The sequence below is a fragment of the Pipra filicauda genome, unplaced genomic scaffold (genome assembly GCF_003945595.2).
Source record: "Pipra filicauda isolate LSUMZ 115617 unplaced genomic scaffold, ASM394559v2 scaffold96_size2947999_pilon, whole genome shotgun sequence".
Taxonomy (NCBI): Eukaryota; Metazoa; Chordata; class Aves; order Passeriformes; family Pipridae; genus Pipra; species Pipra filicauda.
Genome location: NW_024105164.1, coordinates 312,677 through 326,707, shown reverse-complemented (window position 1 = coordinate 326,707; position 14,031 = coordinate 312,677). Strand labels below are relative to the sequence as shown.

Below are 14,031 nucleotides of genomic sequence, written 5' to 3'. Positions count from 1 at the left end.
GATGTATAGAGCTTCCAGGGATCAACATAGCAGCTCCATGTATGTATCAGAATGAAAATAGTACATACTATTTTCATAATCTTTTTAATAATTGCTGCTGGGGAAAATAACCTCTTAGGAGCAAAGAAATCTGTACTTCTATAATCCTTTTATAATATATCAAATAAATCACCGTCATTGACAAACAAGGCACTCCGATCTCCAGCGTGACATTAATGCAGTACATAGTTCATTCTTTTATTGTTCTATAATGAAAATCTTAATCTTGCAACCTCTACATTCCATCTCTTTGGCTTTAGCACTTCATTTGGTTTTAAAATCAGCTGCCTTTTTAGGGTCAAGTACTATGTTTAGGACTTGCAGCATGACTAGTTCCAATGTCACAAATATCAATCTTGGAAATTATTTTTGCAAGTTGAACAGATAAACCATCATGGATTAAATGGTGCAGAAGAAGCAGTAATAGGGATGACTTAATCAAAAGTGAGGAAATTGTTCCAATTTTTCTGCCAGGTTGGAGGTCTAATTTTAACAAAAGACAGCCTTTTTTGCAAAACACGATCAAGAGAAAACTAGTACATCTATTCACATGAAATATCAGTCCATGTAGATAATTTCAATTAACATTGTTTTGCATATGTTTTCACAAACAGAAATTATGTTTGGACTTGTAAGAATTTTGAAGCACCAAATGTTGGTATTTTCCTGAAGAAAAATTCCTATGTATTTTAAGAATTCATAATTTCAAAAATGGCATTCCTCTTGCCAAATTCAAACCATTATGATCTATGTCAGTGCTGCATAATAGCCCAAAGGCTGGGGTAATTTTACCCTCTTTTCAAATGTCCATCTGGTAATTTCAGAATGAAACCTATTACAGAATCACACAATCACAGAAATCACAGAATATGCAGAGTTGGAAGAGACCCAACAAGGATCATGGAGTCCAACTCCTGGCCCTGCACAGGACCATCCCCAAGAGTCACACCATCTGCTTGAGAGTATCATCCAAATGCTTCTTGAACTCCATCAGGCTTGGTGCTGTGACCACTTCCCCAGAGAGTCTGTTACGGTGCCCAACCATCCCCTCGGTTTAATCTCAGGTTTCAAAGATTGTTGTGGAAAATGTTTCACAATTACACCTGTTTTCCCCAGAATCCCATGCTATGACATTCTGTGTCTTTTTCCTGTGCTACTTTCTTTCTAAGCATTGAAAAACAGCAACAGAAGAGTTGGCCCCTGGAAGTGCTTAGGACATTCTAGTCCATGAATGCTGAAGCAATTCCATACTTCAAAGTACACTCTCCAAGTGTATTATATTCATATTTTCAAAGAAACTGGAGAGGAAGAAAATACATTAAATACCACTATTGAAAAAACCTACCCTCTGTATAGCCCACTTCATTTGATGGACCATCTCGCACTTAAAGTTATCACTTACTTTACATTCTGGAGAATCAGGAGTGTTTTGCTCAGCACCACAGTTTGTTTCCTCCAAATGTTTCTCTGTGAAAAAAGCAGCAGTAATTTTTACGTAGTTGTACTGGTAAACTGTTCTATGGTATAACACTCAAAATCTTACTCAGAAACATAATAAAGCATTTTATATTTGATATATGAAATACAAAAAAATCTGGTGGATTTCTGTGGGCTCAAATTCCTGAACTGTGAACTGAGCCTTCTGTGCATTATCCCTGGAGACTTTTTACCTTCCTGTGAGCAGGTTCCAAAACAAGCTTTTAAAGCTGCGCGTTATAGCATCTAAGACACCAGATGGACAACAGGTATAAATGTTCTTTGCAACTCCAAAGGAGGTGGGTTTTTTATGAAGCATTAATCTTTCCCAGGTGCTGCCAGTACCACCTAGAGACTTAGTTTCTTTCAGAGAAGGCACAAAATTTTACAAATTCTAATTGAAAAATGCAAAGTTACTTACCATGTTGATGCAACAGATGCTGTTCTCTGGAATTCAGGTTTTCATTTGACAAAGAAATATTGGCTTTCTCTGTCTCAGCCAGTGGCCCTGAAAACATACAGGTATGTTTGTTCTGACAGGCCTCCTGCTAGCCTTCATCTACACATGGGAATGTAAACCTTGTGCTTAGATTATTAAACAAAGCTTCAAAATCCAATATTGATAGTATATAAGGCAATTTGAGACACTACTGCGTGATTAAGTTTGCCAATTTGCATATGGATATAAACAATTGCAGAGATATTGCATCTCTGCCACTGCTGTTTTAAAAATTGTAACAACAATCAGAGAATAGACTGAATCATTCTAAACATGTGGCAATGATCAGGCAGACAAAGAAACACACCTCTACCCACCCACACCCAGTTTTGAGGTTTTGCTTTATCATATCTTGGTGATCTTAGTTGACTTCCACAAAGTACTCTTAATATGTGAATTATAGAAAATGATGAATGTTCTGTTGTTTTAAAAAAAAAGCTACCTGTTGCAATTGCAATTTTAGTATGCATTTTTATAATTATGAGAGTCTATAAAAATGAAGGCTTGCTTTCTTAATAACAGATTATTACCGATTTCTCTATAAATCTATCAGCGATGATAGCAAACAGAACACCAAATACCACAGTACTGTAGATTTTTTAAAGATTTTTAAAAGAGAAAATTCATAAAAGAGTTTGAGTTGGAAGGGACCTTAAAGACCATCTAGTTCCCACCTTCTGCCATGGGCAGGGACACCTTTCACTAGACCAGGTTGCTCAAAGCCTCATCCAGCCTAGACCTGAAGACCTCCAGGTATGGGGCATCCACAACTTCTCTGGGCAGTCTGTTCCAGTGTCTCACCACCCTCACAGTAAAGACTTTCTCCCTAATATCTAATCTAAACCTGCCCTCTTTCACTTTGAAGCCATTCCCCCTTATCCTGTCACTATATGCTTTTGTCAAAAGTCCCTCTAGCTCTTCTGTAGCCCCTTTAGATATTGGAAGGTGCTGTGAGGTCTTCATGGAACCTTCTCCAGGCTGAACACACCCCAACTCTCTCAGCCTGTCTTCATTGGAGAGGTGCTCCAGCCCCCTCATCATCTTCATGGTCCTCCTCTGGACTCACTTCTTTCTTGAGGGTCCCACAGTCAGATGCAGCACTTGTGGTGGGGTCTTACAGAGTAGAGGGGCAGAATCACCTCCCTCAACCTGCTGGTCATTCTTCTTTTCATGCAGCCCAGAACATGGCTGGATCTCTGGGCTGCGAGTGCCCATTGCTGGGTCATGTTGAGCTTCTCATCTACCAACACCTCAAGTGGTTTTCCTCAGGGCTGATCTCGATCCATTCTTCACCCAGCTTGTGTTTGTGCTTGGGATTGCCCCGACCCAGGTGCAGGACCTTACACATCCTGTTTTGTAAGAGAGGCAGGTAACTGTACCGGTGTAGAGTCCATAACTCTGTATCAGAGGTGGATCAGACCTGGTTACTTATTTTGAAGGTGTCTTGAGAAATCTTCAAACCTGCAAAGCTCACGGAGCAAGGCTGTATAACCAAGGTCCTACCAGGATATACATTTGCCATGCTTTAGTTATATCACATTAACTGAGAGAACACATAGCTTTATTCATGTCTTCTGGTAAACCGCTTCAGCTGATAGAAACAAACACATGGGTACATGTGGTAGAGTAGGAAATCTGTAACTAGCTTGACTTGGAATAATTTCTTCAGGTAACCATATGCCAGTATTCACATGAGTGTAGGCATGTGAACAATTCTGGTCCAGGGTTACTTTTTGAGATCATCTTTGCATGATTAAAAAAATAAAAAATTCAAATATCCAGTCAGGTAAATGAAACTGGGGTTAGGCCTGACTTAATCCTGCAGCCAAATGTACACTGGAATTCCTACTTTCATAGCTAACACACTTTGCATGTGGTGACCTAGATATGATACCTATCCTTCCACCTGATGGTGCAGATGCAACCTCTGCTTGCTGAGGGTCCTTCTACTGCTAGAGCAATACTGGTCAAGTATTTGTAGTAAAGATGTACACTGAAGTTTTGTATCAGTTACAGTATTAAATATCTCCTGACAAGAATGCTCTTATGTTAACTGAGAAATATTGGTTCTGCCTCTTTCTGATTTTCTATAGTTTATTGGTAACAGTTTTGAAAGGGGGGCTAGATGATGAAGTAGTGGCTCATAGTAAACAGTGGCTCAAAAAGGGTAGAAAACTTGTTAAAGAATAGTTTCAGTCAAAACAGATGTTGAAATATGACCACATAAAATTCCCATTTAATAACAACAAATTAGAAATAGAAACAGACTATGCAAAATGCAACAAATTATTTTTTTTACAGAGAACTATACATTTTATTTCTGTCTTTAAATAGCCACTGAATTTTCTTCAGAACCTTAGAATGGCTGTAACAGAAATACTGAATGCCAAATTACAACCTGTTAATAGCTTTTTAAATGCAATGAATCAAGAGTTTATGCTTATTTTCAAAATCAGAAGCAAGTTTTGAACTAAAACCCAAAAATATTAGCCTTACTTACTATTTTCCTGCTCTATAGGAACCACTGGATTGCCATTTCTGAGGGCAGAAAAAGTGAAATATGTGAGCCATTAAGAGCTGCATGCTTCGTAAAGCGCATATTAAAATTATTTTTAGAAAGGTAGTTGTCTAAATTGTAGTTGTGCTTCTAGGATTTTGTAAATGGTGCTTTTCTAAAGAGCATTTATATCAGTATATTAAATATTTTATTTTATTTAACAGTAGTGAAACGTTTTATTTAAGTGGTTTTGGGGGAAATGGGAATGTTAAATCATCTGTGCCAAAACAGAACTGCTTTCTGGTACATTTGGAATTCAGCTTCGGTTACTTCTTTATAAAGTGGGAATGCTCTTTTTTAAGTTCTTTTACCCTGTTTCTCCTATTTGTCTCCTTAGAATGTAAATTCTGATGATCAGAGGGTGCTACCTACTGACTAAGTGTAATGAGGCGGCAGTTTCTTCTGCTAGACAAGTGAAAGTTAATAAAACATTGATAAAGGTTTGAACTGTGTTGAAACAGAGATGACAGCCATACTATCACTCACTTGGTTATGTAACTTAGTTTTTCACATGCTTTTGGGTTAATATTTGACTGTTCCTCTGAGATCTTTGAAAGCTATTTCTGTATTGCTGCAGGACCTGTGCTGGTGCTATACCAGACTGTGGAACATAATTAATCTAAACTGCAGCCATGAACTAATGAGGGAAATCCATTACTGCAGGTTGTTGTTTAAGCCTGGGATGACTTTTTGTTACATGCTGCAGATTAAATGCTGCATTTTTAGTACCTAACTAAAATTTTTGGCTGTTAGAAGGAACTCAGAATTTCTCATCAGAGGTAGTTTCTTGCCTGTAGTTGTGTATCTGAGATTGTATGGAGAAGATTGACGCAAGTGGTGTAAATATAAAGATTTTCCCTAGAGAATGAGATACATGAAAATGGTGGTCAGCCTCACAGTTAAAGGGTTCGCATTTGTATTTGGACGATGAAATTTGAAGAGTTCTCGTTTGTGGTGTGAGTCTACTTGTACTCGCTGTGTTAGTTGTAATTACATGGAGTTAAGATATTTTATGAATGTTATTTATCAGGTTGAAAAATTCAGACCTTTGAGATAAAACATTTTTCTTGTGGTTTGTCTTGTGCTGATTGACTTGCTGATGCAAAATTTAGAAACCTGCTTCACCATTAGGACTGAGATCGAGTATGCACAGATTTACCTTGTGGCTTTGATTTGAACATTCTGCGTGGCAGCTTCACACACTCTCACTGCATCATCCAGGCTAATGCCCTCAGTCCATAGTCCACAGATGTAAACAATCTGATCTCGTGGCTGCAAACTGCCTTCCACACTGGCAGGAGAGCCGGGAACTATCTCTAGCACATAAATACCTTGTAACTTGCTTCCAGCTCCTCCTGTCAGCTTCAAGCCTAGAATAATGCAGAGAAAGCATCTTTTGTGGCAGTGTGCTTTGAATTTCACTGTCAGTGACATAAAGTCTAGCAGAATTGATGTGAGTCATTGAAATATAGGCTGAATAAATCACTGACTTTATAAACAACAGTCTTGCCCCAATAAGATGGGGTATACAAGCTGGACTGAGAGAGTGAAATGCCATTAGATGTTAGAAAAAGTATGGAAAAACTTAAATGATGCTGTCCATCTCTATGCTTCAGTGATTCCGTAGTGCTTTATTTCTTTCACCTGATGTTCAATAATCTTTTCAATAGGACTCTCAGCTGCATAGCGGTAACTCCCTCATTACCAGAGCACTTCAGTGCCTCACAGTCTTCAGATAGCGAATGGAGGCCTATGACAACTGAGGAGATACCTATACAATGGAAGTCTGAACGGTGCAGTGACATTCAAGGAATCTCTGAAGAAAGTAGTTTCTCACCTGAAAACAGGATTTAGTACCTGAGCAAAGATAGCCATACTGTTTCCTGAGACTACAGTTTTATCTGTGTCCAGTACTCACCACATTCTGCAGAAATACCAAGATACTCACATTGTGGGGATTTCCTTTTATCATTTGTATTGCACAATGCCTTATGCCTGTGGTGAATCGAGGATTTGAGTGGAGATTTTTTGAGTAGCAAAATGTAGCCCTAACCTGTGACTCATCCCTTTCAAACTTTACCTTTTTTCTTTTTTTTTTTTCTCTCTCCAAATAGATCTTTACGTATTTCCACAGGTAGTAGACATTATTATCTAACTGTCCACAAATTATGTATATCAGTAACATAAAAATATGAGACTGAAGGTCTGCCAGAAACTTCAGCTGATAGGGTGATAATGCAAAGATAATTTTTCCAACTCTCTTCATTGGTCTAATAAGAGTCTTCCCTCTTAGGCCTTGCTCAAAATAAAGCTCATGGGTGATGGCAGAGACCACAAAGGTGTCAAGGTCACTCTGAATCATATTGATCCAAGACCACAGTTGCTTATGATTATCTTATGATTGCTGTAATCCCCGTCCAAAATAGAAAACACAGTATTTACTACACACCTAGCTGTCCATTGGCACCTTTTGTGAGAGTAATTACAGGAATCTCATCTGGCCTAATAGAGTGATGTGGATCATTGTCAGCACGACCAACCACAAGGTGCAGATCAGGAGGAGAGCTTTGTAGTAAAGTCAGGACTTCATTGCATGGTAAAGATGTGACATCAATTCCATTCACCTGAATGACAAACAAGGAAAATCATGTCATAGATCTCATTGATCATCATGTACTTCTCCCTCCACTCTAGTTTTGCATATGAACTTAAATTGGTTTTCACTTTCATGTTACTGCTTTGCTGTGGTATTCATTTCAGTGAACGCAACAGTTAAAATTGCAGTGAGATTTTGTTCTTGAACTTTTCTGAATGCAGAGCTTTCATAAAAATAGCTTTTTTTCTTTTTCTTGAAACTCAAGGTCTTCTTGCAAAAAAACAAGGAAGAGAGTCTAATGCAACAAATTGTACATGAACCAGGCTGGAAAAAAAGGGTTTATTCATACATTACAAAGGACATAACTCCTGCATCCTTTGTACGTCACCTATCTTATTACACTAATTCAGTTTATGTCATTTAATTGGGAAGGCATTTAATGTCTCATTTGTCTTGCGTTGGTGCTAGATGATTCATGTAATTTGCCTGGTCATAAAATCTATTCGGTCTGAAATTTATCCAACTGAAGTCAGCAGAATTAGGTTTATTGTATGATTCATTTGCACTGGCGTACCTTAATGTGCGATAAACTGGATGCTACCAAAGGAAGAATGCCAAAGCTAAATGAGATTGATCTGCAAATATTTTCTCCTCTGTATAAACTCCAACAGTTACTGTACCATAATGATTCTGTCTCCCCTTCTCAGTCTTCCATCAGAAAGAGCAGGGTCATTCAAGATTTCATCAACATACAGGCAGGTATCCACTTTGTTAAGAACTACAGAGAATCCATACCCGTTGTTCTCTGACTTGGTCAAAGTCACAAATATCTCCGTTTCCTATTAAAAACACGCACAAGATATGTTTGATGTAGGCTTTTCTGTTGCTTTATTAACATCTTCCATTATGTTTTATATGCAGATAGGAATCAGATCCTCAGGCGGTATAAACAAGAGTATACATAAGGGTTTCTCTGACTATGCTCCAGAATTAATTTTCCTTCTTTTTACCTTGCAGAGTTTCATATTGATTGATTGATAGGGCCTAATAAGGCAGAGAATGCCACCTGGGCCTGGAATTTTGGCTTTTGAAATATGTAAAGAAAGGCCTGGAGTCCTCTGAGCTGACAAGTGTTGCAATAGGAGGGTACAAAGATTATTGTTGTTATTGCTATTACTGTCCCACTGAAGGAAATGGATGGAGCTAAATTTTGTCCACAGTGCTCCCAAATTAATAGGAATTCAAAGCTCATTAGTCAGTAGGAATGCAAGATGTTCCGCATTTGGCAGGAGATTGAGCCTTATATTGAATAGTAATTAGCACAAAGATCATACTTTCTTATCAGAACATTACAGTAATATCACTGTAACAAAGTGATTTTCCACATGGGCTTTAAAGATGACAGAAAAAACCCAAGTAGCTGACTCCAATTAATTTTAGAGGCTACTAGAGGACTTTTAAGCCCTTGTACACTGAGAATAATACTGCAGAATGCTGGAAAGTTGGAGAAAGAGTAAGATGTAAAGACCAAGGAAATGGCCTTAAGGCAAATAGTTAAGAATTCTGGAGAGGTAGACTTAGTGGAAGGTCTGCTTTACTTGAAGATTGTGGATATTCAGGAAAGAAAAAAAAAATTCATGTAGCAATAGCATAGAAAATAAGTTAAAAGTAATGTTTAAGAATGTAACACTCTTAAAGTTGTTTCTTTTCCCTTGTATTCTACTGGTTAATAATTTGGTTCCTATCACAAACCTGAGTGCAGTCTTCATTTTCTTCCTTCTCTTCCTCCAAGTCTTCCCATTCATTGTCACTGTCACGTGTCTCTCTAGCAGGTGGGGATGATGACAAGGGACCACAAACACGTGCTTGTGGGGTCGCAGTGGTTGCAGAGAGAGTCTCAAAGCTTCCTCCTCGTGAAAGTGGAGCCACAGGCATTGAGCTGACAGTGAGATACTCTTCATCAATAGGGGTTAGAGAGAGAGTTTCAGGCATACATTTTGTGTTCGATAGGTCATCATGATTCTTATTAAATACGCGGCTGGAAAATAAAAAGATTGCAGTGCTGGGGTTTTCCTCCATATGCTTTATTAAATGGCCACTGAAAAGTCTGCTGCTTATGCGTGACCTTATTTTCACTTTAACTGAAGTACTAGTTATGATATTGAATTGCTGTCTGAATTCTTCAATGTTAGTATAAAATGGGGGGAAAAAATCAATATTTTGCTAAGCTACTTGAAAGATTAAAAAGCTTTTATAATATGAAAACTGCCTTTGCAAAATCTTGCACCCTTTTTTTTGAGGCATTAGTTCATACTTGTGTTGCTTCTTGAAAAAAATAATCAGACAATGCCCAAATTACTTATTATTTCATTTTCCATAAACAAATTAACTTTTCTGGTAGGTGGTATGCACATTACAATACTACTACAATTTTTATATTTTCATTTTTCTTGAAAAAGGAATGATAGCCACATTTTTGGTTTCTACTGGTCTTTCTTGGTATCTGAGCAAAGACCAGAAACATGAAATATGAAATGATTCCCATCTCTCCATGAAAAATGTAAGTCCTGACTTCTTTCTGTAAGCCTTGAAGCATACAAATTGTCCTACAGAAATCAATGGATTTATTCAACTACTAGAACTAAAATTATTATTGATTTAATTCTACTATATTGCAGACAAAGTATTCAGCACTTTTGATGTTCCAGCCCAGACTCTAATCATATATGTTGTGTTTAATATTGTTTTGGCTGTTGTCATAAATGAACCCTAATAAAGTGCTATGACATTGTCTCCCATTAAATTTATCATTAAAGCTCATAAAAATGCTTGAAATACCATTTTTTTCGAAGTAGGTTTTCTTCATATCTATCCTTATTGAAATATTGCTAAACCTCATTCATCTTAAAAACACTTTAAATGGCATAGCTTTTGTTAATGCCATGTCATTTCTTATATAAGTCACCCAGGATCTTTTGTTCTTTCATAAAAATGAGTTACCATCTCCCAAGCAAACACAAACAACTAAAAGAAAAACTAATTGCGTTTCTTGTATGAAATCACAGAAGATCCCCATTGTTAAGCTTTTGATTCAAAAGTTGTCTATAGTCAGAAGGAAACTGTAAAACAGAGTAGCAAAACATGCACTTTGGTTGGATGTAGTTAGGAGCCTTCCGTGGTATTTTTGAAATACTGATGGAAGTAAGGAAAACGAATGGGCTGGTGCTGTATGCCCTCAGTGAGGGAAGCGATCTAGTCTGGTAGCATGTGTCTGTGCAGGGAGGAAATGAGAAGCTGGACATCTCCAGTAGCACAGGGAAGATGAGAATGAGGTTGACAGTTTCTACTTTAATAGCTGGACAAGATACTTAGAATAGTGTGGAAGAAAAGTGTGATAATTAAAAGAAATGTTTACGGATAGCAGCAAGTACAGTCTGCTCCTTTCTTTTGGAGAGAGGAAAGAAAAGAGTGTGTTCAATGGACGTTGGTCCAAGTGGATGTCATAGAAGATGTCACATGCTAGTGAAGTGCTGACTGACCTTCAGAGGGTGTGAAAGGTGTTTGGCAGAGCTACACAAGCTCAAGGCAACAAGCCAGCAGTGAGTGGCATAATCATAGCACAGCTTCTACCACAGTTCTATATCATCACAGGAAATAACACGAGGCTTGGTTCTGCAGGCCCACACACGGGCTCTGCTGAGATGCTTGAATTTCTTTTGGAGTCCTGTGACCCCTACACAGGACTTCACAGGTTAAGCTATGGGCTGAAGTTTTTTCTTATTGATGGTGACAAAGAGTGAAAGGAATTTTCCGTGTAAAACTCTGAGCAGGTAACTTCTAAAATTCATATCAGAAGATTTATACACTTGCATGAAATGTTTTGAGCAATCTGAAGAAATTTCTTCATTAATCAAAAGGAATTCCTTTATTAAAGCCTATTTCCTTCTGGGGGAGTTGTGTGTAGCTGGAAGGATCATTTAGACTGAGATGATGTTTAAAATATTGTTAAAAATGTATACCATCTTAAACTGCTCTGGTTGTCTTTTGAAAATGCAAAAGCTGAAACTAAATAATAATGAAAATCTATCAAACAAAAACATTTACTTCAGAACTTCCTTCTTGGAAATAATCCAAAACTTTTCTTGGAATTGATATTTTCCCACAATAAATGTAGTTTTGATGAATCTGTATTTCTTGGCAAATATGTTTGCTACAGACGTATTTCTGCTGGTTTTGCTCTCAGCAGTAGAGAAGCAGATTTGTAAGCAGGAGCTTCATTCATTAGTCAAGTGAAGCTTGTCCTTTCAACAAAGAGAAGCTAAAATTATGAAGTGCCATTATGGCCCCACCTGACTTGCGGTCACCTAGTGCTATAACTTCCTAGACACTGGAATATCTGTCTGAGTCTGTGCTTGATGAGTGTTAAAAGTAACAAAAAGATTTCAAGAGACTGTGTGGAAAAATAGAAATTAGTTTTCAATAAAATTACTAAAGTTGTAAGTTAAAGGTCAGTAGAAGACCTTTAATTTGTCTTTGCACCAGTCTTTTCTGTTCTGATAATTTATATTCTTGTGCACTGGGAAAGATGATGAAAATTAAATGGATTGTCTTCCGTTTGCCAGTGTCTGATAGATCCAAAAGAGTGTAAAAGGAGACTGAATCCATTTGCACTGTATTTTATTGTATAATTCCTCTGTCTCAGGGCTGCTATTGGCTTGTGAAGATCAGAAAACAGAAAATAACCTTTTTTTTTCTCCTTGATCACAGTTTGTCTTCTGATTTTTTTTTAATTCCTATGAAAAAAATTTTAAATTAAAAGATCACACAATAAGAAAAAAATTTCATGCCTAAGTCAATTCTGAAAAAGGTTGAAATAAAAAAATTATATAATAAATAAGAAAGTATTTGCTTCCTATTTAAGTCAAGAGTCTTTCCACTAATTTCAAATGGCAACCAGATTCAGCTGAACAACATAAATGATTACAGTAGTGTAGCACTTGTAACAACAGTCTTGCAATGCATACTTATGCAAAATTCTAAGAAAATGACAGTAAATAGGGAAAGCAGATTAGGAGAGTCAGAATAAGATGGTAAAACAAAATCTTCAGTAATCAGTAGTGATTAGAAGCAGAGACCCCTGGACTTAAACCTCAGCAATTCACTTTCAGAATTCTAAGAGTCGAAGGAAAGATTGCAGAGCAGATTTTGGTATTTCCTACCTTTTGACCTGTCCAAATTCACATGGTGAGTAGCAGTTTTGCTTCATTTCTTCCTCTAGGGAGTGTAATACTTGAGAACTGGAAGCTTCTTGGTGAAACTTCCAAAGATGCTTATAGAAACTCTCCCTGGATGTCGTGAGCTTCTCTAGGGTCTTCCCTTGAAACTCAGCTTCCTGCTCTTCATAAGCTGAGCTGTCATCTTCAGGAGGCTCACTGAAATCTTCTGCCACTGGAGAATCCAGGCAGTCTTCCAGGTCTGGAGAGGTACTACCTCCATCACTGGTAGATTGATCCATACTGTTTCCACCTGGCATTTCTGCCACAAACTCCTTGACTGGAGATGGTGCTGGAGTCTATCAAAGCAACAGAAAGGTTAGTAACTCCTTTTTAATATCCTATCATTTTCCCTTTAAGAGCAAAATATTTTGAAAAGGCAATATTAATAAGCTTCTGAATTGGAAAATATCAAATGGTAGCTGGAAGGGAGAGAAAAGTGTAAGGGAGGTACTCTCTCACTAAATAACTCTTTTGTCTTTATGCTTATCTTTCATCTTCTTCAGAAGTTCCAGTTGGAACTACTACACAAGTTGACAATAAATTATTTTCTAGAGGCTCCTTTTTTTTTATTTATTTATTTGTGTTCATCTCATGCCTCAATGCTCTGTCTATATGCTCTTCAATCTGTAGAAGTAGCTTCCATTTCTGTCTGTCCATGGACTGCTATAAATCCTAGTGGGACAGGAACCATAAGCAGGCCATTCTGCATGGAGCGTGAGTAATGCAAATGCATGTTCATTTTAAGAGTACTTGTGTATGTGTCTATCAGTTGTGTTCAAGAAGCAGGAATAATAATGCTAGCACATCCAATGGCACTGTTTTAGCTCTGCAGCCTCTGCTGTTTGGGGGTTTTTCGTTTGTGTTTTGTTCTTCCCCCTGCAGAATCTGTTAACTCTCAGTAGGAAGCTGGATAACCTGCTGAAACCATTATTTCATTTATTTAACTTCATTAAGAGATAGTCTGGATAGGAAAAGCTCTTTAGTTTCCTCTCACTTTTGGGAGTAATATAGCTACTCCAAGCCCATGAGTTACAATAGCTTCTGGCTGAGGATCTAATAGAACATTTTTAGAACCACCACTAGAAGACCTGCTTGGGTATGTGCTGTTTCATTCCAATGACAGTATTGCAACTCAAAAGTTGTTGGACTGGGATAAATATGTTTCACATCTGCCAGATTTGTATTATTTTGTTTGCTAAGGAAATATCAATTGAACTCTAGAGGTTGAGTTGAAGCCAGGAAGGGAAAGAAATGGAATAGAGGGCCTTGGAGAAAAGGGAAGGTTGCCTTATTCAAGATTGGATGGTAGTGCCTTTCCAGATTTACAGAAGTAAGTTTCTGTCAGAAGCTTTGCCTTACCAGGGCAAACTGCTCTATTTCTGGAAGAACACCTTTTGGTGGTCTGCAAAGTAGCAGTGTGACTTCTCGAGGAGCTCCTCTCAGCAAGTGCAGGACATCCTAAGCAGAAAGGAATAATATTTCTGATGGAACACAGTCAATAGTACACATCATTTTACCAACTGAGAGGAAGACATTTTTTACTGTGAATGCTAAATTCCTGGTGTTTGTGCCTCTCAGCAGTTTCTGA

The 14,031-nt window shown here is 37.7% G+C and overlaps 2 protein-coding genes across 2 annotated transcripts in view; one reads left to right on the top strand and one right to left on the bottom strand.

Moving 5' to 3' along the window:
- MAPK8 (mitogen-activated protein kinase 8) overlaps positions 1-14,031 on the top strand; it is a 183,516-nt gene that overhangs the window by 72,235 nt on the left and 97,250 nt on the right. The window lies entirely within an intron of this gene.
- Positions 1-14,031, bottom strand: part of FRMPD2 (FERM and PDZ domain containing 2) — a 73,532-nt gene that overhangs the window by 16,342 nt on the left and 43,159 nt on the right. The window contains exons 28-36 of the mRNA XM_027718356.2: positions 13,803-13,901; positions 12,387-12,739; positions 8,920-9,106; positions 7,848-8,006; positions 7,021-7,195; positions 5,731-5,941; positions 4,515-4,552; positions 1,937-2,023; positions 1,442-1,506 (exon numbers count right to left, since the gene is read on the bottom strand). Coding sequence (XP_027574157.2) covers positions 1,442-1,506; positions 1,937-2,023; positions 4,515-4,552; positions 5,731-5,941; positions 7,021-7,195; positions 7,848-8,006; positions 8,920-9,106; positions 12,387-12,739; positions 13,803-13,901 — 1,374 coding nt within the window. The remainder of the gene's footprint in view (positions 1-1,441; positions 1,507-1,936; positions 2,024-4,514; positions 4,553-5,730; positions 5,942-7,020; positions 7,196-7,847; positions 8,007-8,919; positions 9,107-12,386; positions 12,740-13,802; positions 13,902-14,031) is intronic.